A 26,532-nucleotide genomic window follows, 5' to 3' on the forward strand; every position below is an offset into this window, starting at 1 on the left:
AGGCGAAGGCATTTCGGTTGGTGAATGCTTTCATCTCAAGACAATCACAGCACATATGCGCAGTATCGACTTTCTTCACCAGTCCGTGGTATATTGGTGTAACAAGATCTAGACTGTCAGCTGATGGTACGCGCATAGCAAAGTGTTGCGTTGACTCACTGGATATAGATAGGTTGGGCGAGATGAGAACGGATGACGGACATCGTCAAAGAGCGACATGACCGTAGTTGTATCGAATGCGCTAGGCGAGTGTTCGGATGAAGCAGAGTACAGATCGTTGAAGAAGTCGTAGGCCTTGTAGATTGATTGGAGGTATCCCATTGTAGTTGTTAGAAGATGGAGACATGCTGTAGATTTGAATCAGGCATCTTCCAGAGAAATGGGTCCAGGTTCCATCCAGATTGTCGCAAAAGGCGGCGTCTGTTTTGTTAGGTATACATAAGAAGGTCTTTGTTTGCTTAGCGCTTTGTCCTATGAAAGCACCATACGCACATCTGCATATTGTGCTTCAGGAGCTGAGACACGTCAAGATTGCGCTGAGTGGAACGGTGGCCTGCTGTGTTCTGGTGCATACTTGCAGGGCGGGTCTGTCAGTAGGACCCGCCTTTGAAGCAATACCTTCTGTATGTCTCACAAGGCCGAGATCAATGCCAGGCGCTTACACATTACCAACACAAGCGTTTTGAGAGTTCCGGCATGGATTGGATGAGGGCGCGGTGGGAATGAGTCCTGCCGTGAGCAGCGCCTTCCTCGAAGTGCAATTCGTGCTGGCTTCTAGCCACTGTCAGCCAAACCATCCCTTGCCCTCTCGTCGTTTCTGCTCCCTCATCTCATCCATCTGAATTTTGTTTAGCTGGATAGTAAGTAGAGAAAAGGACGTTCTTGACTCACCCAAGACTGTTTACATGCTTTGTATGCACTGTCTCCCGTCAGTGACGCCAAGCCGAGGGTGAAAGATGGACAACGTACTCAAAGTAGTCCATACACATCGCCCTATCACCACCATTCCGTCTCATACATTTCAAACTCCTGTTTGCAGCATCTTGACATGGGTCGAAGTATTCGCTATATTGTTTGCTGCGGAATGGTCAGTGAAGGCCAAAAGGCTGGAGAGGCATGCCGTACCTCGTGAACCGCTTCGACCCTTTCTCCCATGCCGTCTCGTCTCCTGCCTCTCCCTTGCCCGACATGAGTGCTTTTTTGGTGCCAATCGATGAATTTGTCGGATGAAATGAAGCGTTCATCGCCACCACTGGAGGCGAGGTCGATCGTGGCTCGGGCGGAAGCCGCCGGCCGCCCGACTTTGCAGGGAGCGCGTGTGCTGTTGCTCTTTCTTCGGGTTTCACAACACCATCCTGTCTCCTTCATCAACATCGATTCAGCTGTGCTATCAGTCTATCAGACTCATGATGAACAATACATCGATCCCGGTCTCAGCTTGTGACAATTGCGAGGTATGGCAACCAATGGTAACGGATAATGGAAATGACACTCGGCAGCTGCATACCTCCTCTATCAAGTGACTCTAAATGCAGTGTTGCGCCACGGCGAAGTCTGGGTCTTGCTGTGGCAATGCTCATGCATGAGCGGGACGTCAGCTGAATCCTTCAGATCATGTGTGACCTGAGTCTGATCGCCTCTTGTAGCATGCTACTCTTTCGCTATACAGCAACCATATGGACCCACAGGACGCTCAGCTGAAGTCGAAGCTAGGTCAGCTCACCTTCAGACAAAGTGACGATGATGAAATCGATTTCGATCACTGCGAGACCGATGTATCAGAACGCGATGCGCACACCAAGTCACGAAGACGCGACAAGCTCTTCTCATCCGTGTGGAAGAAAGAGTCGCCATGGACCAATATTGGGGCAGTCTCTTTCTCGCCAAAGTTGTTCACCTCCTGCAAATATCCTCGCCTAGGCACGAACGACATCCGTGTCCTAGATCTACTTCGCATGGGGCCCGACATATGCAGACGGAACCCATCTCACCCAGAAGGTCATCTGCGGCGGCCTTGGCCACAGCCTGCCAGTCACCGCAAATTTACACGCAGCGCTAAAGCGGATTTGTCAGAGTATGGCTGAGGACAGACTTCCGCACATGCCGCTGTGGATGAATTGATGCGTTATCTATTACTCAAAGAGACGACGAAGAGCGTAACCGTCAAGTCGCTACGAGGTATCAGATCTACAGCCAAGCATCGATGCTGTTGATTTGGCTCGGCGATACTGACATGGCTATGGCGGCAGGTGTGAAGACTGCTTGCTCCCTTCGCATCGACTGGAAGGATAGTCGGGGTTCTAGATTGATCGACCCAAAGCAGCAGGAGGCGCTGATTGAGTGGGGAAGCAAGCTTTCTGCTACAGAACACGAAGCTTTGCAACAACTCATTGATCGGCCGTGGTTCAAGCGTAGATGGATCCTGCAAGAGGGCGCTTCATCCGAATTACCAAGTACTCGAGTACTGCTCGGCGACATGCAGATCCCTGGAGAAAGCTTCATGGCGACTTTGGAGCTAACAGATCTCCTTCAAAATGTTCGAGCCTTCAGGTTCACCAGTACCGCATCGCGAAAAGGCAACATCCTCTACAACTTGCAAGTCTTCGACGAGGCTCAGTGCTCTAATCCGCGTGACGAGATATACGCTCTTCTGAACATAGCGTGGACGTCGCCGTGGGATCCCAGAGAAAAGTCACAAGGTGTACTCATCGATTACACACAGACTGTGGAAGAGTGCTATCTATTGTTCGCCAGGATCAAAGCTCAAGATCCACACGATCTGATCGGCATCATGGCATGTGCGACAAGTCGTCCTTCCAGCTCCATCTCACTGCCATCCTGGTGTCCGGACTGGAGAGTGGAGATCGACTACCGCTCAATGCGGCATCAAACAGCTTGCTGGAGAGCGCTGGACGCAGTATGTCATACTGCAGACCCAAGGGTCATCGACAGCACTCTGATCGTGAAAGGTCGAATTCTGAAGCCATGTCCTCGGGTCGCTAAAGCGCAAGACTTCCAGTGCCGAGACTGCTCTACCTGCATCTTCGCACGAGCAGCACTGAGGACGAAAGAGGGGTTGAACATCGTTGCGATCCTGGCCAAGGATGAAGCGGAAGATGATGATACTTCTTTGCTTCTCTTCGATGATTGTTCTATCGCTTTCTGGGTTCGTCCTAAGATTGTGTTCTTGCCATCGAATGAGGAAGAGGAGGGCACGGGCTCTTTTGAGACGTTGTATGGGCTGCAGTCCTGCGTCGAAGTGCCGGATTGTGCTCGCGACTGCCATTACATCACCAGGAGGGGTGATCTGATGCCCCTGGTGGAGGTCGCCCTTTGTTGAAGCGCGCCGGTCATGCAGGATGCTCGAGCTGAAGGCGTTGATCCTGCAGTGTTTGCGTACTTCCAGTATCCTGTCCAAGCTCAACAGTATGTCCAGAATCTCCAGCATTCTCCGTCCACCCATGTAGATCCGAGACCTTGCGCTCCTCTCACGATCACCACCAACTCAATCTTCATCACTCGAGTCCGGATACATGCTGAAATCGCCATCCTCCCCAAGAACCGTATCTTCATCATCCCTCCTGCGCAGCACAACATACTTGCTGAACGCCACCACCTCACCATCTTCCTCCTCGTCACTCGCAGTGCCGTCGGACTCGTAGTCATCCAAGAAGTCCAGCGATCCATCGGTCGTGTCCTCGTCGCCACCTATCATCTCCTCTGCCAGTTGCCGCTCGACTTGTCGGCGTACATCGCCGTATTGCTCTACCGTCTGTTCCGCCTCGACCTCTGTCTTTGCCACAACTTTCTGCGCCGGCGTGGGTACTTTCAGCAGATGTGCGGGTCCCTTCTTCAGCACACTGTGCTCCGCCTTGCCATCATTCCGGCAAAGCTTGTTGTGTAGTTTAGTGCGCTGGATCGTGACGAAGTAGCCGCAGGGGTGCTTGAAGAACTGCAGTTCCTCGCGGGTCTGTGGCGCTTCACCTGTAGGAAGAATCGAACGGCGCTTGTGAGGTTGTGGTAGTGGTGCCGTGTTGTATGTTGCGTTTGTAGGAAGCTTTACAACCGGGGAACCCGACTCGAAGAGGCGGTTTGCTGATGGTTTGCTGGTGGCGTCGACGTCTGCCATTGCTTGGATGGGTGTCATGGGTTTGCTGGTAAAGAGGGATGCGATGGCGCGCTTTACTGCTTCGGTGTTGGCTGCCATGGTTGTATCTTCGAGTGCGATGGGAAAAGATGGTTGTGTGGCAGACTTATGAGAAAGATGTCATGTGAAGGTAGGTTATGGGTGAAGGTAGCATGTGAATTTCTTGAGCGTTGCGCTAGCGCGAAACACAAACGGCTGCTCCGCTCATCCCTGCAAACCCCCGTTCACTACGCTATCGAACAAGCTCTTCGTTATCATTCAGTCCTTTTCTGCCATGATCCCGGATCAGAGGCTCGATAGCGTGATGGTGGCAATGAACAATAGCGTCATGGTCATTGCCACCATCAGCACAATGGCAGAAATGACGACCACTGAAATGTACCGATCCATTACGGCTGCCCGTTCTATCCCAAACACGCAGCTTTCGCCCTCCGCGATCGTTTGAACCTCTGCTTCGATATCAGTCGAGGCGTCTTGGGTTTCCACTTCATCATCCTTCTTCTCAAGTTGTTCCCTCTTTGCGTCCACCGCCCATTGAAGAAAGCCGCGACTGTCTCTCAGCAGCAGCCTCATGGCCTCTTCGACAGTATCGGGAACGTCTTTGGTCTCCACTTTGCGCAGAATGGGACCATCAAGTAGTGCTTTGGCGACCAGGGTAGACTCCTGCCGCAAAAGATCCTGCATGGCATCGAGAGATGACCTCTGCCGTACAGCTGGCTCCGCCTCGACCCTTTGCGCGCGGCTTTTGCGAGGAACAGCCCGGGCCACCGGCCTGATCTCCTGTCCAGCTCCTATGCAGATAGTGAGAGGGTCCAAAACACGAGGTGCGTCGACCTCGCTCTTTAGCTGCTCTCCAGCATCCATGGCACCGGTTTTTGCAGCTCGTGTGTCGGGACCCTTTGTAGCACGATGTAGTTCGGCTTCCTGCCTTGTCTCGTCGCGATTCGAGACCTCAAAGCCCCATGGCAGAATCTCTTGCTCTACGCCATAGCAAATGGAGAGTGCGGCGGGTGATTCCTTGTCCTTGCCTTGAGCTTGAGGGGGAGTTCTGTCCTTTGGTCCGAATGTTGTCTCGCCAGAAATGGCTGCGGCGGCGTCTTGGTCGGCTTTCACAGGAGACATGTCGAGCGCGATGTGGACGTCTGACAGCTGCAGCTCTGGCGGCTGAGGCAGGCGGTTCGTCGGCCCCGTGGGCCGCAGCTCTCTTGTCGCCAAGGTCTCAGTTTGAGAAGCAGAGGCACCACCCCCCCATAACAGGGTCCTGCTTAGCCATCATAGTGGATTGAGGAGGTTCCGAGCGCACAGCTCCAAGACCCGATGCGATGATCTCCGGCAGCGCCGAACCGACCGCGAGCATGCCAAGAGCAGTCCCGCCAGGCTGCTGCGGAATGAGCGAGACTGCCTTCGCATCATCCTTGAGGACTTTACGAAGCTCAATATCAACGTCAAAGAGCAGCGCAGCGACGACTTCGCTCTCTCGACGCTGCCTTATGCAGATCTTCTTCCGACTCTTTTGCTCGCGAACGCCATTGAAGCGCTTCGTTCCGCGGCTGTCAAGCTTGCCAGCTCCGTTGACGTCTGGCTTCTGTTGACTTTTGTTGCCCCTGTCCACATGTCTTGCAGCCGGCTTTCGAGGCTTCTGCAATGCCGACTTGGCAGTGCGCGATCTCTGCATTGTCTTGGGTAGCTTTGGAGGACCACCTGTAAAGAGTGTAGGAATAGATAGCGTTGTTTGCGCGGGCGCAAGCGATCTCGACTGCTTCGAAGATGCACCTGTACTCTCTGTCGCAGGTCTTGGGCGCGTCTGAGGCGGCTCACGCATCGCCGTACGGTGGGTCTCAGTGGAAGGCTTCGTTCTGCTGTGGCCCTCCAGCGGGCGTGTGATGAATGGTTTGAGATACGCCTCAAAGTCGCGAACATTGTCGACCCATTGCTGTTCCTCCTGGGGAGACTTGGTATAGTAGCACGTGTCAGGCACCAGTCTCAGAGTTCGCAAGCCACGTAGCTTATCTAGGTTCAGTGCGCCCGCAACAACAGCGAAATCAGCCTCGTCCAGTGTCTGCGTCCACACGAACTTCGGCTCTGTAGATTCGAAGTCGCGCGGGGACAGGTAGATGGACAACACTCTGAGACAAGCAAAGTGTTGGCGGCAACGGGCACCAAAAGATGGAAGGTACATGCCCACGGTGACAGTTGTAGCATGTTTCCGTACGATGCCAGCTTCATACTCCCTGTTGTCGATGTAAGGTATGCGGAATGCGCCGCTCATACCTGTATCGAACTCGAAGTCTTGGTTGGCGGCCCATGCGCGAGAGGCGCCCGCAAAGTACTGTCTCGAGAGCATAAATTCCTCGACCTTCGGAGAAGGAAATGGGCGTATCACACGGCTGCTGTCTCTCCGGCGGGCCTCTTGTTCGCGGTCAGTCCAGTCTCTGCGGTCGTAGTACTTCGTGCCATCTTGGGCCGGATAGGCGAAGTCGAAGATGATGTCCTGCAGCTCTTGCGGTAGAGAAAGCAGGCGACTCCTCTTGTTGGTGTCGCTAGCTGCCGCGACCTTGTCGCGTTGTCCTGGTTGCGACGTTATCGTCGTGTTGTCTGGGTGGTCAGTCATGCGATGGATGTCGATCGACAGCATGCGATGTTGAGTTTTGTAGTTCGGGGGAAAGAGAGCGGGAGAGAAGGCGTAAATTCAAGGACAAACATGAGTCCCGTTCGTTCACTCACGCAATCTCGTGACACATCCTACATGGTTCCTCTTTCGGGATGAACATTCGTCGCGCACTCCCACGTCTGTTCACGTTAGCGGGTCGTTATTCACCTGCTGCGCCTGCTCCCGAAGGGCAAGCGTGTGGGAGAAGAAGGGGTTTCTTGTCGATATCGACTTGTCGCGGGTATAGAAGACCCAGGCGCTCTTTCTGGACTCGCAAAGGTGTACTTGACGCCTTCGACGGACGCGGGAGGTGTTGTTTGAAGTCAGGACGCAGTCGGAGATTACCGCTTCCATGCCGTGCAGCTCACACCGCCAGACAACTTCTCTGCAGACGTGCAGCAAGTTGGCGCTGATGACTCCTTCGGTAAAGTCCTTCTACCGAAGGCACTGTTCGAGCCTGAAAAACTCGAGATGGCAGTCGTTGTCCACCAGACCGCGACAACATGTTGTCGGCGCCCGTGCCGCCCAAGACTACATGACGATTCGGGACATTTCGCCATCACGACATCCAGTCACTGGTGATGCACTCTCGGCTTCGGTGCTGTCGTGCGCGACTCCATCGGATCGGGAATCTGCATTGGCTGATGTTGGACGAGATGCAACGTCATGAACGATGTCGTCCAGATAGCTGGTTGCTAAAAAACAGTTACTACCACGCTTGTATGCCTTCGGGAGGAGTGGGAAAGCTGGCCGGCTGTGCCGTCTGACAGTCGTACGCTTGTATGCGCCCCGCGCGGAGTGCCATCTGTCAGCGGACTGGACAAGAAGTTCCAAACGCTGCTCATGCTCACACGAGCACGAGCACGAGCACAGCACAACGAACCGACCTCCACGAGCATAACGTGCTTTCCACGAGAAGTCGCGCGCTGGGGGTCGAGTTACGCGATACGCTGCGATCAGAGCACGTTTATCATGCTACGAGCAACGCACTTCCTAGTTGATTCCGCCTACATAGCGACGAGCACAGGAGAGTTGGCGACTCGAAAAGCTATACGAGGAACAAAGCCACGCGACCAAAAGCGTCGAGATACCATGAGACGTACAAGGGCCATGGATGCCGCGTACAGTCAATCTTCAAAGATCACGAGACCAAGCGCACTCAGTCTTGAGAGTACAGGAACATGACATGACATCAAAGTCAACGTCCTGAAAACTTCAAAGATACAAGAGTCAAAGAGTCAAACGGATACACAATGAATGAGCTGCAAGCGGCTACAACAAGCCTTTGTGCAGAACTCGACAGCTGTTGCTCGAACATGAGCCAAAGTTCGCTCCACCAAGAGCACAAGTCGTCCTTCACAGGACAGAAGTCCGTTCATCAAGGACAAGCACTGTTGCACTCTCGAGCAATGCCACGCAGCAGCTCGACGAGTCCTGTTTGTTCAGCATGAACACGAAGGTTGCTCTTCACTGAGCCAGCAGTCGTTCTTCACCGAACACAAAAGTTGCTCCCACGGAGCCGAGTCTGCACGAGGTCTTGCTCATGGCAAGCCTCATAACCGAAGCCCCAATGCATCTATTGGGCGCGCATGTTCTGCGTCACGAACACTGGTCATGCCCTTGTGGCACATCACCGTCGCTTCGAGCGTCGATGCCTTCATGGACGCATTTCGCCGGACTCTGCTGCTGCATCCCTCGCGATGCTCCAGCGTTGCTCTGTGCGTAGAGGAGTACATGAAGGCCTCGCGCCCGGTCTTGTCACAAGATCACGTTGCGACGTACTTTTTTCATCAGCTCGCAAGCATTGCATTTACTGCTTGGTACTGGAGAAGAAAAACAAAGAACATCATCTCTTCATTCACAGCATGGTTTGGCGCACCGGAGCTCGGACTTGCACCCAACCCTCCCGGCCGAAGCTGACTGACAAGCTCTCTTACATCGGATTTCCACTTCCGACCTTCACATGCTTCTACCCTAACGTCACGTTGCAGGTGCTGCCTGAAGCTTGGCCAGCTTATACAGACTTTATTGCCTGATTAAGCATCCCGCAGCTTCCACCGCCTGCAGCGACTGTCGTACGTTATAGCTTTGCGGTACTCACAATAGGCTCGTGGCTCCTGGGATAGACTCAGAGATGTCGCCGATCTGATGGTGCCAGGTAAAGGATCGCAGCCTCGGCCGAAAGATCTGATAAGACGAATACCGCGCGGTCCTCGCGGATTCGGAGGCCAAGCTGTACAGCAATGTCGAACGATGTCTGTGGAGGTGGACAGTGAGTAACAGAAAGGTATAAGAACACCGTCAACTGCATCATCAACGAGACCATCACTCCACCAACACCCCCAAGAACACCAACCCAAAACCACAACCACAATGTCCCTCGAAGCAGCCCTCACAACCTCCCTCACCACCGCCCTCTCCCTCCAATCCTCCCTAATCGGCACCGACCCCCACGCCCACGCCCTCCACGCCTCAGCCTCCGCCGGCCTCCCCTGAATCGCCGTCGCCCCCGCCCAAGGCTCCCAACTCTCCATCCTCTGCCATCTCCTCCGCGCCCAACGCGTCCTCGAAATCGGCACCCTGGGCGGCTACTCGACCCTCTACTTCGCGCACTCTGTCCCCGGGATTCACGTAACCTCCATCGAAGCCAGCCCTAAACACCACGCCGTGGCCGTCGAGAACACGAAGCATTGCGGTAATGTGAACATTATCCTGGGCGCGGCGCTGGATGTGTTGCCGACGTTGGAAAGAGGGGAGGGCTTTGATTTGGTGTTTATTGATGAAGGGCGATGGGAGGGTGCAGGCGACGTTGATTCCGATGTTGGCGACGCATAAGAGGGGGAGCCAGTTTAGGGGGACGGAGGTTGTGGATGGGTACTTGATTGCTGTTGTTAAGTAGGCGTGGAGATGGAATTGGAATGGGGAGGATGGAGATGTATTGTAGACGGGATCTGTATGTGAGAATTAAATGCAAAAAGAACAATCGCCCTCGCTTAAAAGGCTAGCACCCTAAGAAGTACAGCAAGATGTCTATGGCATCTGTGCTGGATCTCACGCGTTCGCATATTTGGCAGCAAGACTTACGCCCAAACACTGCGCCATCCGAGCGAGAACGACTGTCGAGTATGCATCAATTCCGTAAGACTATATCAGCAAGACTATAGGTGCACTAAGCAAAAGCTGATGGAAGCCACCACAATGCACAAAAAAGAACAACAACCCTTGCTCGAATGACCAGTTCGAAAAGGAACACAGAAATGTCCAAGGCATCAGCGCATCTCATTCCCCCCTGGCATTGCCAGCAGCAAGACTTACGCCTGACCACTGCACCATTCGAGCAAGAGTTGTTGTCGAGGGTGCGTGTGCTTTGCTGCAATATGTCAGTAATCCCGAGGTGAGAGGGGTGAAGAGGTATTCGCGGGGCGATAACAAGGCGAGTGGAACAATGATCCTCGCTCGAATAGCCGCTGAAGGTGTTACGCCGGGGACATGCTGCATAGCATGTCGCTGGAAGATCCGACATTAGCAAGAGGAGCAGTAGATCTCCGCAACAACTCCGCCGTGCGAGCGAGAACTAACGTCAAAGGAGCCCAAGTCCTGTCACATCCTATCGGTCTGCCGATACTAAAGGGTGCAAAAATTTGCAAGAAATTCCAGGTCTGCCAAAGAACAACCACCCTCGCTCGAGTGGCTACAAGCCGTGCTGATAGTACCACAGACACCCAATGGTGTCCCCGCAGCAATTCCATAGCCCGTTGAATCAGCAGGAAGACCAGCGCCTTACCACTGCGCCACTCGAGCGAACACGATTGTCGAGGGTGTGTGAATATGATGAGCATATTTCAGTACGAAGCCACGAGGGGACAAAATTCTTTGAAGCCTTGAAGAGAGCGAAAAGAACAACCGCCCTTGCTTGAATGGCAAAGTCCAACAGCACAGCTTCCTGCCGAAGACAGATACAATTGACGTCTTGGACTGGATACCATGCGTAGACTATTGCCAAAAGCATCAATGTTGCTTTTGACTGAGCCATTCGAGCAAGGACGGTTGTCGAGGGGCTCTGCATCTGTGTTCAACTATATACGTTAGCCAGGCTAGCCAGGCATGTGAAACCCGTGATCCTTGCATTGTACTTACACACGCCGTGGCTTGATGTAGCCAGCAACACGGCGTGTCCAGGAAAGTGCTCTCGGACAGGCGACTTGGTATGCACAAACATCCATTCCCACATATCTACAGCTCTTCCAAGACTTATATGCACAGCTGTATCGTGCCCAATCCAATTCCAATTACGCTGAAACGCTAATGCAACGCAAACAACATGGTATCTCAATCTGTCGTCAAACGCAAACTGTCCTCCCAAGCCTCAAGCCCGTCCAGTCCAACCCAAGTTCTCTTTAAACCCATCACCTCTCCATCTCCCCGAGAAACCCCGTGACCTCAATCACAACATTGAAAATCGTACTGATAGTCCAAAGCGCAATCAGCGCCCATCCAATCTTCCTGCTCAAAACCCACTTGTTAAGCGGGACCAAGATCATCAGGCCGCAGAGCGTGATAAGTAAGGTGATGCCACTGACGATCAGAGTTTTGCTGACTTCGATGTGGTAGGAGTGGAACTTTAGGCCTTTGCCGGGGTGTTTGTCGAGTTTGTGCTCGGCGCGGGTGAAGAGGATGTAGGATCCTGAGAGCCCTATGCCGAGGAGGATGTTGAGCATGGGACCGCCGAAGCAGGCTGAAAGTGCCATGACGGGGTAGCCGAGCTTCGCGACTGTGACGTCCGCGACGAGATCGCCAAGAGAGTTGCCGACGGCGAAGATGGTTAGACCCATGATGGCGTGGGACATGTTGAGAATGACGGCGAGGGCCTTCAAGGCGCCGACGACTTGTGAGGCCACGGCCGAGATCCAGGCAATTGCCACAACAAAGCCAGCGAAGCTGAGGATGATGCGATATACCTCGGGCCGATGGGTCGGCGTTGTGGTCAGCAAGAGTGGGATGAGTAGTACGACCGAGACCAGTAAGCAGATCAAGATAGGTCGGATAAGCCAGTGCGGCGACAGATCGGCCGGAGACTGGATGTACAGTGCCAGGACGATGAAAATAGGAGCCAGGAAGAGCTGTATAATGGTAAGCCAGCGGTTCCACAGCTCGTGTGGGTTCTCAGTCTCATCCAGTAGTGAATTTTCCAGAGCTGAGGGCTCAGCTGAGATCGAGGCATGCTTATTCGGGTTGTCGTGATACTGCTCTCGATGCTGCTGCTCTGCTTCTGCAGCCATTGTCGCGGTACCGCCAGGCCCGTGTGTAACATCACCCGGAGTCAAGGTATGTCTGTGGGAGCCAGCATGTGCATCGGCAGGATCCAAGACGAACTCGGGAACCAGTCCTCTGACCTGCCCCGGTGACATGCCAGGTGCACCACGGATGCTCTTCGACCTTGACTTCATGCTATCGAAGCTATCGACATGTGCTGGCGTCTGCGATGGACTCGTGCTATCGTTCTCACGTTCTTGTTCTACAACGGGGAGTGTGACCGTCAAAAGGAAGACACTCGGTGCGGCGACGAAGCCCAGCAACTTCTCCCACCAAGTCTTCTCATGCCAATGGTATATGGTTGGCAGCAGGGTCGAAATGATGACCCCGGGAGGAGGCAGAATCCTTGGCCATAGCTTGTTGAGCTTGGTCGGCCGCCTGGGTGTTTCACGTTCTGCGGCTTGATCCACTGGCAGTGATTCAGGGGAAGCAAGACCAGGTGCTGGCAGGTAAACACTAGGCGGCCTCGTGCTAGGTGACCTCGTGCTTGCTGTCACGGATGGCGAAGGAAAGTCCCGATACGTCGGAAATGGCGAAGTTGCGCGCGATGAAGAGGGCGACCCTGATCGCTGGGGTATCACGATCTTTGGGAGTTGTTTCGCTCTAGGCACGAGTCGAGGTGAATTCTTAGGTGAGTCTGTGCCCTGTCGAGATGGTACTTGAGGCACAAAGTGATCGCTGTGTGGACGATTGAAAGGCACATTACCATGCTGATCAGGTGGCGCGAGCAAGTCCACGGAATGTGAAGATCCAGGCGTTCGTGTACCTTCCATGGGTTGTGTCGCTTGGCGAGGTGTACTTGGCTCGACCATGATCGTTGGCGAAGCAAGCTGCGGTGCGCCTCCAATCCTAGGAACGGCAAGCCTTGACGTGGACCTTGATCGATCGCGACTATGCTGGCCTTCATCGCTTGAGGCCTCAATCAAGTTGTCCTCGGACTGTATGGGTGTCAAGCTGGGGAAATGGTGCAGTCTCCTGTTAATGCCCAAAGCTGCCGCATCGTTCGCTGAAACAGCTCGCACCCTGCCTGGCGGTGCAGAGTATGGCAGTAATTCTGGCTCGGGTCGCTCGAGCTGCGGTGAGCTCTCATCCGTGATATGTACCTCGTATGGCGGCCTAGCTGCTGGATCAGAGATCGATGACATCTGGTCCTGCTGTTGTAGTGTTGTGAATGTAGGGTCGTCCGAATAGCGGCGCGAGTCAAGTGGGATGGTCTGAAAGTTCCGTGACTTGTTCAAAGACTTCATCACAGCCTGGAACTCGAGAGCTCCTACCAAAGACGGTCGAACTGGATTAATCGTGTTCCGCCGGCTCCTAGCCGTTGGTCGCGTCAACCGCATGTTGCTCGCCAGTTCGCTCATCCACTTGTCTCTGGCTTCCTCCTCCTCATCTTCATTCTGATTCTCCTCGTGTGGGTCTGCCACTCCACCTTCCAGCACTGTCCAATCCTCCCTCGACGCGCCCCGCGACAATGTTGGCCTACTGTTATCTGGAGCCTCGTCTGGGTCGTCATGATATGGCTCGTGCTCTTCCTCTTCTGGTGGTATGAAGTGCCCTCTTACTGCTGCGTTCTTCTCTCTCTGTCGCCTTCTTCGCCCAATCCACCAGTGCCACGCCACCACGAATGCCACGTAGAAGATGTAGTAGGCCACCATAGCGGCGCATTCCCAGAATCGCAGCTTGCCGTCCCACAGAAAGACCATGCTGAAGGCTGCCGCGACCAGGAAGAAGCCCACATCTCGCACGAAGCTCTTTTTGGCCACATGGAATGGCCGTATCAATGCCATAGATCCTGCTACCACTGCCGTGATGAAACCTGCTGCTCCGAACAGCTCTCCCACTGCCAGACTACCACTGTCGGTGCTCATGGCAGCGAATGTCGAGAACACATCGGGACTGCCATTGCCGAATGCCAGGAAGGTAACTCCAGCCATGCTCTCACTCATGCCTAGGATGCCAGCTATCGTGCTCAAATCGATACAGAAGAAGTCGCTGGCGGCAATGCCAATGGTGGAGAACAGCAGGCCAAGCCATGATATCAGGACAATGAATGCGACAGGTTTGGCGTGTGGCAGCTTGCAGTAGTAGAGCTCGAGATATGCCGTGAATCCTCCCTCGTCGTCGGGGCAATGCGCTCGTATGAATGCGCACTCATCTTGTGCCTGGTGGACTCGTCGGCAGTCGTCCTCGCCAGTGGTGGTGACAGGCGTTTCGAGTGATCGCCTGTGAAGGGATTGCTGTGGTAATGCTGCAGGACCATCGCTGTGGCTGAAGAGCGAGTATGCAGCGAAGCATGTGCCTATGAACAAGGTCAAGTAGAAGGCTCGGGCAGCGCGAAACCTCAGGCGGCCGTCTCTATTGCGTGTTGGAGGCATGTCGATGTCGATGGCAATGCGATCGCCCAGGAGCGGAGCATGCTGTCGAGGAGAAAAGGCGGTCTGTAACGATACTAGCAGAGGTGAAGCATGCGAGGCGCATTGCGAGCAGGAGGCGAGTTCAGGAATTCTCTCTCCGGGCGCAGCAACAAGCAAGTCCTGGTCTGGTGTGCTGTGCTGGCCGACAAGATCACAGAAGCCTTCACTCTTGCCGTGTCCAAGGAACTGCGCCTCTCAAGGCGGGTCGCTCTTTCCAACTGACGTACCTCCGGAGGTAGGAGCAAGTGTGGCGCTGACATGGATGTTTCGCGCTAATCTGTATTCGGGCAAACATCAACACAAACCCTTGTCACATTCAACACGCGTTTGAGAGAGTCGTGCAGACACTCACTCCACCACTCTTTTCACTCTCGCCACTGTGACCAAGGCAGTCACGATGCCGCGCGTGCGAAACAACCAGGGCCAGTCGGCGAACTCTCTGGCGTCGTCGCTGACCTCCCCACACAAGGCCCGACAGATCCCGCTGAACGACGACAAGGAGGAGAAGGCCCAACGCCTGCAGTCGCGACAGGCGCATCACTCCAAACAGATGAGCGAGATCCGCGCGGCGGTTGCGACACCGCAGAAGAAGCGCAAGTCGATGGGACTAGGTGAAGATGGTCCGTCTACACCATCGCAAGATGACGATCCATACGGAGTGCGAGGAGACCACGTCACGCCTATGAAGCGGGTGCCCATCCTCGCCAACTTCGAAGAGTGGATGAAGATGGCCACAGACAACAAGATCAATGCGAACAACAGCTGGAACTTTGCGCTCATTGACTACTTTCACGACATGAGTTTGCTGAAGGAGGGTGATGGAGTGAACTTTCAGAAAGCAAGCTGCACACTGGACGGATGTGTCAAGATCTACACGAGCAGAGTTGACAGCGTTGCGACCGAAACTGGAAAGCTTCTGAGTGGTCTGGCAGACAGTGGAAACAAGAAGCGCAAAGGTGGAGATGCAGATGCGGAGGGAGGTGAAGACGGTGAAGAGGATGAAGAGAACGAGGATGGCACAACGAAGAAGAGCAAGAAAAAGACGAAACGATCCGCAGAAGCAACTTTGGTGACGTCTTTCGAGCAATTGCGCTTGAAGAAGATGGAGCTGGAGTTCTCGGTGGATCCACTCTTCAAGAAGGCTTCTGCAGACTTTGACGAGGGAGGCGCAAAGGGACTTTTGCTCAACCATCTCTCGATCGACAGCACCGGCCGCATTGTCTTTGATAGCAGCGACGATGCACAAGAGGAGCTGGACGAAACACGGCGCGACAGCATGGAACCCGAAGGCGAGGAAGACGGTGAGGCGAAAGAGGCAGAGTCAGTACAAGAGGACGGGCCCGTGGATATCGCTGCACTCGGTCTTCGCTTCTTCCCGGATCTCGATGTACTGGACGAGCAGGACATATGTCCGACATTGAAATCATTCGAGCTCGGGGGTGGCGAGAACGCACCGGATCTACCTTTCTTGAAAGCACCGGAAAATTGGCGTGACGAGCATCCGGAAGCCGACAAGGACGAGCATGTAGACCAAAGTGGCATCAACTTGAACGATCAGACTGCAGCATTCGGCATGGACGATGACGATGCTGGAGGCATGGGCTTTGATCTTGGACCTGAAGTCGGGTTTGGTGAAGGAGGTGAAGCTTGGGCACGCGATGCTGCATTGGAACCACAGATGCGTGTGTACGATGCGTCGACAGGCGCCGATGCAGATGATGCAGCTGGAGAGGTTGGAGTCTTCGATACAAACGGGAATGCTTTTGGCGTCACACTCCAACACAGGCGGAATGACGACCAGGAGAATATCTTAAACTATTTTGACAATGCGCTGCAGAAGAACTGGGCAGGTCCAGAGCACTGGAAGATTGCAAGGATAAAAGAGGCTAGCAAAGAGACCACGAAGAAGCCTCGCAAAGAGAAGGAGCCTTTCGAGATCGACTTCGCCGCTCCTATGTCCCAAGACCTGGCAAGCTTACTGTACACGTCCGCCACGAACAACAGCACGATTTGCTTACCGAAGAAAGACTGGAAAGCCCGGGATCGAAATCTCCTGCCTGATGACAAGCATTTCAACTCGAAAGACTTGCTGAAGCTCTTCCTCAAGCCTAAAGCAAAACTTGGCGCACGAAAGTCGAGCAAACAGACTCTCCCAGCGAATGGCGAAGTGGACGAAGCATACTGGGCAGCTCACAATGCAGGACCAGACGCACCTCACCCCATGGACGATGATGCGGTGCAAGGTGACTATGACGCGAATTTCTTCCAAGACGATGGTTTACCAATGGCCGGCGGCGCTATGGACGACGATGACGATGACTTTGCGGACGCAAGAGAAGCCTTCTCACCTGGTCCAGACGGTGTCGATGCAGCAGGTCCTACTGGAGTGGGCATTGACAGCGTTGCTGGGCCTCAAGAACCAGGTGCAGGTGGTGATGCCTTTGGTGCAAATCTTGTGGCACAATCACGAAGGATGCGACCAGAGTATGTGCAGTATGCGCGTGTGGCGAAGAAAGTAGATGTGAGGAGGCTGAAGGAAGAGTTGTGGCGTGGTATTGGCTTCGAAGCAAGGTATGCGTTAATCAGCGTGAGATGTTGCGATCATGGTCCGAAGCTAACATGTGATACCACAGGCCCGAACAGGAAACGCCAGCGAAACGTCCCCAAATTCCCGCGCTTGCACACGACATCAACGAGACCCTACGGTTTACGGACATCATGAACAACCTCCAGCACGTGTACCCGAGGCAGCAGATGTCGGACATTAGCACGTCGTTTGGCTTCATTTGCTTGCTACACTTGGCGAACGAGAAGGGCCTCGTGATTGAAAACGTGGAGGATTGGACGGACTTGACTGTCAGGAAGGATTTTGAGGCGTTGGAATTGGATGGGAATGATGCTTGATGTGGACATGCACTTGATGATCATGGAGTTTGGTCGGTCGGTCGCTCTGGAACAGCGTTCTTGTGAGCTCATATTTCGTATCGCAGCCTGTTCGATGTGCAAACGCGGGACCAGGCGATGCACAGAAACTGTACAGCATATTCATCCACCAAGCAAGTTTCTCATGCGCACACATCTGCGAGCTACCTCCTCGTGAGCAATATCCACCACGCCTTCAACCCCTTGCCGCACATTCACACACACGTACTAATGTCCTTACAAATCCTTAAAACAATACTCCTCCAAGTCCCACTCATCGCCATACTCATACGCCATCGGCATCTGCGTGACGACCTCCGGATGGACTTTCTTGAAAAACATCTCCATCGATTGGATATCGTCGGTTGCCTGTTCGGCCTCTTGCATGCACTTCTTACTCTCCTGTTTCTTGCGTTCGAGTTCGGTGGGGTCGTCTTCGGCGAAGCTCTCCAATTCCTTCTTCAGACTCTAACATCGTCGGTGTCAGCAGACCCACACCAAGACACAGAAAGATTTTGACAGCGGTTGGAAGCACCATACCCTAACCTCATCCTCCAGCACAACCTTCCCAGCATTCAACTCCTCCCGACTCTCGCCCGAATGATCCTGCCCATCAGCCTCTTCCTCCAGCGCCGCGGCAGTAGAGGCAAGTTTATGCTGCAACTCTGTCACAACTCCGGAAATTTTCGCATGCTCCTTCTGCGCTGCGGCCAGGGCCGTCTCCTTCGCGATTCGGTTCTCGGACGCGAAGGACCAGTACCAGTTTCCGCTGCCGATCTTCTCGACTTTGATGAGGTTCTCGTCGGAGAGGTGTTGGAGGTAGTCTGGGGTGTGAGGGTTAGTGAGGTGAAATGATGGACGGAGAGGAGGTGGGAGAGGATGGGAGGATGGGAGGATGGGAGGATGGGAGGAGGAGGAGGAGCAGGAAGGAACGCAGACCTTTAACTTGCATGCCATTGATGGAGCACACGGAGACGAGTTGCTTCTCGAGGTCTTTGAGGTTCCAGCAGGTGCGGGATTTTTGGAGGAAGCGGACGGCGTTACGGAGTTTTTCTGGGTTGCAGGTTGCTTTGCCCTGGAGGGTGTGGTCAGTAGGTAGAGCTGGCGGCGAAGTGAACGGGAGAGGTATGTACCATTTTGACGGCGGGTACTGGATGTCGTTGATGGTGTGTATGGTCTAAACGCTCCAGTGGATGTAAGACAGTGCGGTGAAAGGATCGAACAAGGTGAAGTGGTTATGTGTGTGAAAGTGGAAGCGGGACGAGACGAGGTGAGGTGAAGTTGGGCTGGCTTGTGCCGAAGGCAGGAACGAAGCTGAAACGGTCGCGCGCACATAAGGAAGGAGCGGAAAGTCTTGAGGTCCGTGATTCATCTCATATTCTTCGTAAGTAATGCCGTACTGTTTCAACCGCCATAGATCGTTTCTACAGCTCACGATGCTCAACCTCAACGCGGTTTTTCTCTCCGAGGTCGATAGTGTCCAACCCACCAACCTCAGCCGCCAGCACTTTGCCCTTCTCGGTAGCAACGGCACCACCCACAATCGCATCGTCACCATCAAAATGCTTCGCAATCTCCTCAAGTGGTGTGTATCGCGTCTCGATGTAGAAGAAGTACTGCAGACAACGTCAGCTGGAGCGCTCAGACGCATCAGGAGAATTTCACTTACCACTACCAGCAGCTCGACCGCCAGCCACACACAGTACACAATATAGTACTTCCACTGAATACCGTCAAGCGCAATGGGATTGACATACTGGTTGAAGAACAACGCAAGGTCCACCATCAGGAACATGAGCGTCATGCCCTTGGCACGAATGTTGTATGGCAGTATCTCAGCTGAGTAGCTGACCAGCATGCCAGACCAGGCGAGGTTGTAGAAGATGTAGTAGATGTAGATCATGGCGATGACGGTGTTGCCCTGTGCCTGAACTCCCGTCTTCGCGAACTCGCCGGCGCATGCGGTCCAGACGATGAAAGCCACCAACATGCCAGATGTGGAGACCAGGAAAAGAGTGCGACGACCAACGCGGTCAACAATGAAGCACTGTCCGATGGCGACGATGAAGTTCATGATTTGAAGACAGCCATTTATGACGAGCTGGGTGTTGCTGTTCGTCACGCCAATGTCGTTGAGAACGAGGTTGAGATAGTAAGACGCGAGACCATTTCCACTCCACTGCGAGAAGAGTCCGAGAGTGAGAAGAATGATCAATCGACGGCGGTTGCCCTTGGTGTTGAAGAGCTGGAGCCAGCCATTGCCTTCAAACTCCTTTTCGAGGGTGATAGTATCTTTGATCTCCTTAAGCTCGAGAAGCACGACTTCGTCCTCGAGATTGCCGTTCGCGTGGACCTTGGCGAGGACGCTGTGGGCTTGCTCGACCTTGCCCTTCGACAGGAGGAAACGCGGCGATTCTGGAACGAACCAGACGAAGAGAAGTTGGAGGATTGATGGGGCCGCCTGCAAGATAGATGGAACTCGCCATGACCAGTTGTTACCAATGTGGTTCGTGCCAAAGGTCGTCCACGCCGCGATGATACTTCCAAAGTACCAGGTCGTGTTATAGATCGTGGTGAAGATCGCACGGTGCTGTGGGTGCACCAACTCAGTGATGAGCAAAGGAGACGCGCCGTGGGCGATGGCAACGCCGAAGCCTAGGAAGAATCTTGCGGCGATGAACATGCGGAAGTTCACCGAGATACCTTGGAGCACGACTCCGAGCAGCATGATGACACAGCCAATGATGATACCCCATCTCCGGCCCATGATGTCTGCTGTGTATGGGACGACTGGCAGTGCGGCCAGCGAGCCGACTGACATGATGCAGGCGAAGAGACCGAGGAGGGAGCCTTTGGGGTGATCGAAGTCTGTCCTGTCTTCAGCAGCCGTCTTTGCAAAGTATGACTCTGTCACTTACACTCCTGCCACGGTTCAAGCGATTGCAAACCGTTGACCATACTTCCATCGAATCCATTCGTCGCCGATGTCAGAACGACAAACATCAAGCAGATGTACGTCTTCCTCAGCCCAGCATCTTTATACCACGTCACTTCAGGGAACTCCTGTCCCGCGAGGCGGAACGTGCCCTTCGTTGGTCTGTCCATGATGAAGATTTAACGTCGAAGGTCAAGAATCAAGTCGAATGACCAGACGGCCTTGGATGGGGTTCAAGTGGAATGTCGAATTGCTCTCGAGCCTAGCATTGCGGCTCTCGTCGCTGTATATGAGCACATCATGGATGGATTGTATTCATCCAGATTACCCGGCATATGCAGTACACTCGCAATACAGGCAAGATGACAGTACTGCGTCGGCTCACCACGTGAGCTTGTGTGTGCGCCACCAGCTCGGTTGGCAATTGCAGTTATGGAACAGCCTGGACGTTCTAGGAAGAGAACAAGATCTGCTCCGTGAGCATTGGCTCATTGGCTCGCGAACTGCCTGGATAGATTAAGACAAGCACTACTGCAGCTGCCGCCGAGGCTAGACTTTGTGTGCATGAGCTGATCCGCGTGCCCATGGGGTTTCGAGAGTTGGAGAGCAGAAGTGGAGCTCACCCATGCCGGCTGATTATGCTGCATTTAGCCGGCGTTCCATAAACCATGTTGAGAACATACAGGCCGCAGGACAAGCATGTGGGTGTGGGTGTGTCATGTGACTAGATCACGTGACTAGGGTTTGCCAGCCCATGGGCTAGCAAACATCCGGACACCTAGCATCCACCTACACCAACACCGGCGATACTGTATGTAGATACACGCTATCCCATTGGATCCTTCTTCGTCTTTCGTGTGATCCGCCGTCTTCCACTGCTGCGCAACTCGTACCTGTTTAACAAACCACACGCGAATACAGCAGGGTTTAGCCTCTGGCTAGATCAAGGTCTTCAAACTGAGCTGAGCGTGTCTGCCATGTGTGCCATGTGGCTACAGATATGATGGGCGAAGGGAAGGCTGAGTTTAGCCAAAGGCTCTGTTCAGGATTTATGTGTGTGACCTCGGCTCCGACCAAATGGATTATGATGCGTGTTACTGCATTGTACTGGTCGAATGTACAGTAGTGACTGTAATGACAGCCGGAGTGGCGGTACGGAGAGATCTTGCTGGTTGGGAGTCGCAACGCTGTGCCCTAGCAGATTTGTGGCTCGCCCGATGGATGCTTGTACCGACTCCCAGAGACAGTGCGCTGTTTAGCACTGGAGGCCGCCCTGTTGCAGGTCAGGACGCTCTTGATCTCGTCGTGACCCTGTGCCGAAGAGAGTGGGAGTAAGGTCTCGAAGACCTATCCAGGCTGCGTAAGGATGAACGCTAGTCGCCTTGGAGTAGTACCGCCATACCTGTGACTAAATCCCAGGCTAGTATCACGATCTCCCGACCGGATGAAGGGCCTTCGAGCCGTAGCAGCTCACAAGATGGCGGCTGAATCGAATTGCTAGACTCTTCCGACCTGCGAAGTTGGCCAGTATCGCCACGTCAGTGGCCAGACAGTCGGGGGATCAGTTAGGGTCTGGCCATAGGCGAGTGCGTCATGGTCCGTCAACCTGGCTCCAGCATCGTCTATATTCCATGAGCATCTTTGATCCATTCTTGAATGGTTCTGTCCGGACTGCAGCGAGGGTGCTGGGCTGTTCGCGCTTGTATCCAACCTCACTACCACCCCTACATCGCGAGACTCGATCTCACGGATGGCGACCGCCTCGACTTGCCCATGCAAGTGCACGAGATCGCCAGACACAGCTCTGTTGTGATGATATCCGTCACTCCCCCGACCCACCTTCGAAGTCCTCGAGAACACTCCACACCGTGCCTAAGACCATGATCAGAGCAAAAGGAACAACTTGATTATCGGAAAAGGCGGGAGTCGAACCCACATCCCACTGCATACCGTCCTCATCCGAGGAACGATATAAGGTACCCAGAAGTGTCGTCACCCTGGGGATTTTTCATCAACAGTGTGCCCTACCATTAGACCACTTTCCCTCCTGCTCATCTTGGACTGTGCCATTGCCAGTCAGGTCTGATGAACAGTGCGAGTCTTATCCCAATGTATGCTCTGGTGCAGGTCCGGGGTTGAGATGCCTTGAGCAAGGTACATCGCCGGCTCACATGCTAGGGAGCAAAGGTATATAAAGTGCTGAGTCTTTGGTGCCTTCGAGCAATCACGGTTGGCTCAATGGCAGGGCGCCACGCACCCGTCACTTCCATGGTGCAAGTTGGTAATCGACAACACTGCTGTTGGTTCCCATATTGTCGATGGGAAGTCGTTCATCTAGCCGTGATTGTTTTGCCATTTCCCGCGACATAGCTTTCTTCTGATTTGGCATTCCCTCTACCCAAGACGGTCCGCAGAACAAGATCGAGATCGGAACCACATGCCGAAATAGTCTGCAAGAATGTGGTCTTAGTATGGCTGTAGACTTCAATTTCCGCTGGCGATACCATCAAAACGAAGTCATATCGCCCTCACACCCACCCCAACACTCCCCGTCTCAAACAACTCCACCAACCCACTCCCCACACACTCCGCCAGCACCCATTCAAACTCCACCCCATAAAACTCCCTCCACCTCTTCGTCTTCCCCGGCAGTACCCCACTCCACTCCCCCCGCATCCTCTTCTGCTGGCTGATCGCATCATTCGGTACATTGCCATTCCACTTCTCCTCCAGGAACGCCTTCGTGGCCTCCTTGTACCTCGGACTCAACTGCTTTAGCAGGAACAAGAGATGCAGACGAGCTTCGGTCAGAAGCTTGAGGTATGCTCCGGTGTTGGGTAGGCTGAAGGTCATTTCGCGTTGGGCCTTGAGATTGGAGGGTCGGGTGTCTTTTGTGGCGAGCATGCTGCCGCCTCCGCCGCTGTCTTGGATCGCGCCGTAGCCGCCTACCGCCGCCAGGGAGCCTGTGGCGGATTTGAAGCCCGCCTGGGAGATGGAGCCGGATGGTGCCCCGGAGGGCCGTGCGAAGAGGTCGCTGAGGCTGGATGTTATGGCTGCTGGATTTGTTAGGTAGCCGGCTGTGACCAGGCTTCGCACCTCAGCATCTGTGAGTGAAGTGACAGGTGCAGTGGGAGATGCTGGGTGGGTGGCCATGAGAGCCATGTATTTGTGCTTGACTTCGTCTTCCAGCGCTGATTCCTCCTGGAGCCTGCTCTCCCAGTCTTCAACCACTGCTACGCCTTCGCCTACAGCTGACCCCCCCTTGCCTCGTCCGGGAATAATGACTTTGCGGATTTTACCCATTGCTATCAAGCGGGCCAGCTCTCGCTCGGTGTTTGTGGTAGACACGCTAAGAGCATGAAGGTGCGCAACGCTGACCACAGGCGGTAGGGAAGCTCTGAATCGCAACGTTGCCGATATCTGCTCGCTGTTCATGCCTGCCGCCCGATCCGGCACATCTTCGAACGAGGCGTCTCGTATGTAACGAATGAGCTTGACAACATCCTGTGGTGTGTTGGCGGAGGCTAGCGATGGTCTCCTTCCTCCAACGTCGTCAAGGCGCTCTGTAGCATCGTCCTTCAAGCTGCTCTTTCGTGATCCAGGCTTCGTACGTTGCGCGGTCGTGAAGGGAGATGAAGACTTCCGCCTCAATAGCGGGTTGACGGTCTTAGGCATGTTCGCGGTTCTATTGTATGATAGGAAAGTCCAATCTGCTTGTCCGTCTCCTCAACCCTGCCCTCGCGCTGTTCTTCGCGTTGCTCTCGAAATCGACTCGGCGTGCTGATTCATCGCCTGCGCTCGCCGTACGTTGTGGTAGGACAATTGAGTGCCTTCCCTCGCATGCTAGATCTGGACTCTAGACCCAACAGAAAGGGTGTTTCAGATGTTAGCTCGTGTCTAAATCCGGGATGACATGATTTCCACGTGAAAGAGCTACGTCATCGCCATGCAGCTCGCGAGGCGTAACCAGAGATTGGCGTCGAGGTTACAGCACTGCGGTACCTCGTGCTCGTCTGTAACAATGGCGAGACAGCTCTGTGTATGTTCAGTAATGCGTAGATGATCACTCACAACCGCCCTGCCGTACCGCGAAAGTCGTCGAAACGATCGCTGACACCTCCTCACTCTCCCACACCAGCCATGTCTCTCAACGCAGAGCCTGCAGATCCTGTGGAACGCCAGGAGAATGGCCTCCCACCGAAGAGCTTTGCTGAAGCTGCTGAGGAAGCGCTAGAGGCTGACGAGCCTCCGATCAACGAAGATGCGATCAAGGAATCTCCGCCGCGACCGACGCATGCGCGCAACACCAGCGAGCCACGACCATTGGGCGAGGTGATTGATGACATGGAGAGAACACCGTCGCCAGGAAGTCCAGCACTCCGACATCCAAAAGGAAGACTCGAGAACAAAAGCACAAGTGGTAGTGGCAGTCAGGAGAGCTACGCAGGGGTGGTAGCTTCCGCGAACGGCGAACTTCCCAATGGCGACGGACATGGAATGCCACTTCCCAACCTACGAAATGGCATCAGACACGTCAACGGCAACAAGACACCCGAACAGCTGGAAGGCGCGGGCGAAGACGATACACCTCGATCCCCAACTCGCAGAGCTCACAAACGCGTATCGTCGCGCAATCTGCAACTGACCAACGGCAACGCGACCAAGTCGGAGAAGGAGCAAGAGCAAGGGTTGGATGGAGCGATAGACAAGCTCGAGAAGGAGAAGAAGCTGGAGCCAGGTCAAGTCATGTACGAGAATCTGCGCAACAAGAGCGGCGAGAACCTGGCCTCGATCGTGCCCGACAAGGACTACGAGCTCTCACTACAACAACGCGAAGACAAGCCACCAACCTCAGAACCACCTAAGGAGCTCGACGCTGGTCGTTCAGCTTCAGAGAAGAGTGATCTTGTCTCAGGGCGACGCGCAGGCGCAGGCTGGTCTCAAAGCGCAATTCGATGGGCACCTCTGAACGTCCCCGTCCAGCGCCGCCTCCAAACACTCATGGTCCTCGTCCACACCCTATCTATAGTCGGCGGTCTAGCAATCTTCTTCATGCTCTGCGCGATACCCATCCTATGGCCCATCCTCCTCCCCTACCTAATCTACGTCCTCCTCTCCCGCGCATCCATCGACGGCGAGCTCTCACAACGCTCAGACTGGTTCCGACGAAGCAAGATCTGGTCCCTCTTCGGCTCCTACTACCCAGCACGACTGCACCGCAGCCAGGAACTCGAGCCTACCCGGAAGTACATCTTCGGCTACCACCCCCACGGCATCATCAGCCACGGCGCCTTCGCAGCCTTCGCAACAGAAGCGCTAGGCTTCAGCCAGCTCTTCCCAGGCATCACCAACACCCTCCTCACCCTCGACTCGAACTTCCGCATCCCGCTCTACCGCGACTACGCCCTGCACATGGGCCTCGCATCAGTAAGTCGCGAGAGCTGCGAGAACATCCTCAGCAAAGGTGGACCCAACGGCGAAGGTATGGGTCGCGCCATCACGATCGTGATAGGAGGAGCAAGGGAATCCCTCGATGCGAAGCCTTACACTCTCCGCCTGGTGCTGAAGAGGAGGAAAGGCTTCGTCAAGCTCGCGATCAGAACAGGTGCAGACCTCGTTCCCACCTTATCATTCGGCGAGAACGATCTCTACGACCAATTCGACGCCACCGCGCATCCTTGGGTCCACAAGGGGCAGTTGCTTGTGAAGAAATTTATGGGATTCACAGTAAGCTCTACTCTGCCACCATAACCATCACCATCAACCATACTAATATGACACAGGTCCCTCTCTTCCACGCCCGCGGCGTCTTCAACTACGATGTAGGCATGATGCCCTACCGCCGCCCCATCAACGTCGTCGTCGGCAAACCTATTCGAATCATGCAATCGAAAACCCCAGATCCCGCTTACGTCGATGAGATTCATGCGAAATACGTCGAGGAGTTGGTGAGGATATGGGATGATTGGAAGGATACTTTTGCGAGGTGTCGGCAGGGTGAGCTGGAGATTGTGGAGTAATGATGAGGTAGGTGGCGGGGCGGTTGTGTAGTGTAGATGTAACATCACGGCCACAATGCATAATGAACAGTGCGACAGGCAGGGGAATAGCGGTTATTGATCTTCGAGACAGTGTGTTGAATATGAGTATT

At 54.2% G+C, this 26,532-nt stretch overlaps 14 protein-coding genes across 14 annotated transcripts; 4 read left to right on the plus strand and 10 right to left on the minus strand.

Moving 5' to 3' along the window:
- Positions 1-75: 75 nt before the first annotated feature.
- Positions 76-321, minus strand: CLAFUR5_12325 (uncharacterized protein; the record flags this gene model as incomplete). Its single annotated transcript, XM_047911473.1, has 2 exons — positions 76-108; positions 160-321. The coding sequence occupies 2 exons, from the start codon at positions 319-321 to the stop codon at positions 76-78; spliced, it is 195 nt and encodes a 64-aa protein (XP_047767124.1).
- A 463-nt stretch (positions 322-784) lies between these two features.
- CLAFUR5_12326 (Cytochrome c oxidase-assembly factor cox-23, mitochondrial) lies at positions 785-1,244 on the minus strand (the record flags this gene model as incomplete). The annotated part of the gene is made up of 4 exons (XM_047911474.1): positions 785-838; positions 892-919; positions 970-1,077; positions 1,126-1,244. The coding sequence occupies 4 exons, from the start codon at positions 1,242-1,244 to the stop codon at positions 785-787; spliced, it is 309 nt and encodes a 102-aa protein (XP_047767125.1).
- A 432-nt stretch (positions 1,245-1,676) lies between these two features.
- On the plus strand, positions 1,677-2,084 carry CLAFUR5_12327 (uncharacterized protein; the record flags this gene model as incomplete). Its single annotated transcript, XM_047911475.1, has 1 exon — positions 1,677-2,084. One exon carries the CDS (start codon positions 1,677-1,679, stop codon positions 2,082-2,084), a length of 408 nt encoding a protein of 135 aa, XP_047767126.1.
- A 149-nt stretch (positions 2,085-2,233) lies between these two features.
- On the plus strand, positions 2,234-3,340 carry CLAFUR5_12328 (uncharacterized protein; the record flags this gene model as incomplete). The annotated part of the gene is made up of 1 exon (XM_047911476.1): positions 2,234-3,340. The coding sequence occupies one exon, from the start codon at positions 2,234-2,236 to the stop codon at positions 3,338-3,340; it is 1,107 nt and encodes a 368-aa protein (XP_047767121.1).
- Positions 3,341-3,505: 165 nt separating this feature from the next.
- CLAFUR5_12329 (uncharacterized protein) lies at positions 3,506-4,207 on the minus strand (the record flags this gene model as incomplete). The annotated part of the gene is made up of 1 exon (XM_047911477.1): positions 3,506-4,207. The coding sequence occupies one exon, from the start codon at positions 4,205-4,207 to the stop codon at positions 3,506-3,508; it is 702 nt and encodes a 233-aa protein (XP_047767122.1).
- Positions 4,208-4,432: 225 nt separating this feature from the next.
- On the minus strand, positions 4,433-5,269 carry CLAFUR5_12330 (uncharacterized protein; the record flags this gene model as incomplete). Its single annotated transcript, XM_047911478.1, has 1 exon — positions 4,433-5,269. One exon carries the CDS (start codon positions 5,267-5,269, stop codon positions 4,433-4,435), a length of 837 nt encoding a protein of 278 aa, XP_047767014.1.
- Positions 5,270-5,366: 97 nt separating this feature from the next.
- CLAFUR5_12331 (uncharacterized protein) lies at positions 5,367-6,782 on the minus strand (the record flags this gene model as incomplete). The annotated part of the gene is made up of 1 exon (XM_047911479.1): positions 5,367-6,782. The coding sequence occupies one exon, from the start codon at positions 6,780-6,782 to the stop codon at positions 5,367-5,369; it is 1,416 nt and encodes a 471-aa protein (XP_047767013.1).
- A 2,487-nt stretch (positions 6,783-9,269) lies between these two features.
- CLAFUR5_12332 (uncharacterized protein) lies at positions 9,270-9,488 on the minus strand (the record flags this gene model as incomplete). Its single annotated transcript, XM_047911480.1, has 1 exon — positions 9,270-9,488. One exon carries the CDS (start codon positions 9,486-9,488, stop codon positions 9,270-9,272), a length of 219 nt encoding a protein of 72 aa, XP_047767539.1.
- A 1,715-nt stretch (positions 9,489-11,203) lies between these two features.
- On the minus strand, positions 11,204-14,485 carry CLAFUR5_12333 (Putative cation exchanger; the record flags this gene model as incomplete). The annotated part of the gene is made up of 1 exon (XM_047911481.1): positions 11,204-14,485. One exon carries the CDS (start codon positions 14,483-14,485, stop codon positions 11,204-11,206), a length of 3,282 nt encoding a protein of 1,093 aa, XP_047767538.1.
- A 436-nt stretch (positions 14,486-14,921) lies between these two features.
- Positions 14,922-17,428, plus strand: CLAFUR5_12334 (Condensin complex subunit 2; the record flags this gene model as incomplete). The annotated part of the gene is made up of 2 exons (XM_047911482.1): positions 14,922-17,095; positions 17,158-17,428. 2 exons carry the CDS (start codon positions 14,922-14,924, stop codon positions 17,426-17,428), a joined length of 2,445 nt encoding a protein of 814 aa, XP_047767543.1.
- A 255-nt stretch (positions 17,429-17,683) lies between these two features.
- Positions 17,684-18,582, minus strand: CLAFUR5_12335 (Meiotic coiled-coil protein 7; the record flags this gene model as incomplete). Its single annotated transcript, XM_047911483.1, has 4 exons — positions 17,684-17,914; positions 17,987-18,270; positions 18,386-18,521; positions 18,580-18,582. 4 exons carry the CDS (start codon positions 18,580-18,582, stop codon positions 17,684-17,686), a joined length of 654 nt encoding a protein of 217 aa, XP_047767542.1.
- A 288-nt stretch (positions 18,583-18,870) lies between these two features.
- CLAFUR5_12336 (Lactose permease) lies at positions 18,871-20,551 on the minus strand (the record flags this gene model as incomplete). Its single annotated transcript, XM_047911484.1, has 3 exons — positions 18,871-19,062; positions 19,116-20,314; positions 20,365-20,551. The coding sequence occupies 3 exons, from the start codon at positions 20,549-20,551 to the stop codon at positions 18,871-18,873; spliced, it is 1,578 nt and encodes a 525-aa protein (XP_047767541.1).
- A 2,347-nt stretch (positions 20,552-22,898) lies between these two features.
- On the minus strand, positions 22,899-24,056 carry CLAFUR5_12337 (uncharacterized protein; the record flags this gene model as incomplete). Its single annotated transcript, XM_047911485.1, has 1 exon — positions 22,899-24,056. The coding sequence occupies one exon, from the start codon at positions 24,054-24,056 to the stop codon at positions 22,899-22,901; it is 1,158 nt and encodes a 385-aa protein (XP_047767540.1).
- Positions 24,057-24,521: 465 nt separating this feature from the next.
- On the plus strand, positions 24,522-26,401 carry CLAFUR5_12338 (Diacylglycerol O-acyltransferase 2A; the record flags this gene model as incomplete). The annotated part of the gene is made up of 2 exons (XM_047911486.1): positions 24,522-26,108; positions 26,165-26,401. 2 exons carry the CDS (start codon positions 24,522-24,524, stop codon positions 26,399-26,401), a joined length of 1,824 nt encoding a protein of 607 aa, XP_047767016.1.
- Between the last annotated feature and the right edge of the window lie 131 nt (positions 26,402-26,532).

The sequence above is a fragment of the Fulvia fulva genome, chromosome 10 (assembly GCF_020509005.1).
Source record: "Fulvia fulva chromosome 10, complete sequence".
NCBI classification, from domain to species: Eukaryota; Fungi; Ascomycota; class Dothideomycetes; order Mycosphaerellales; family Mycosphaerellaceae; genus Fulvia; species Fulvia fulva.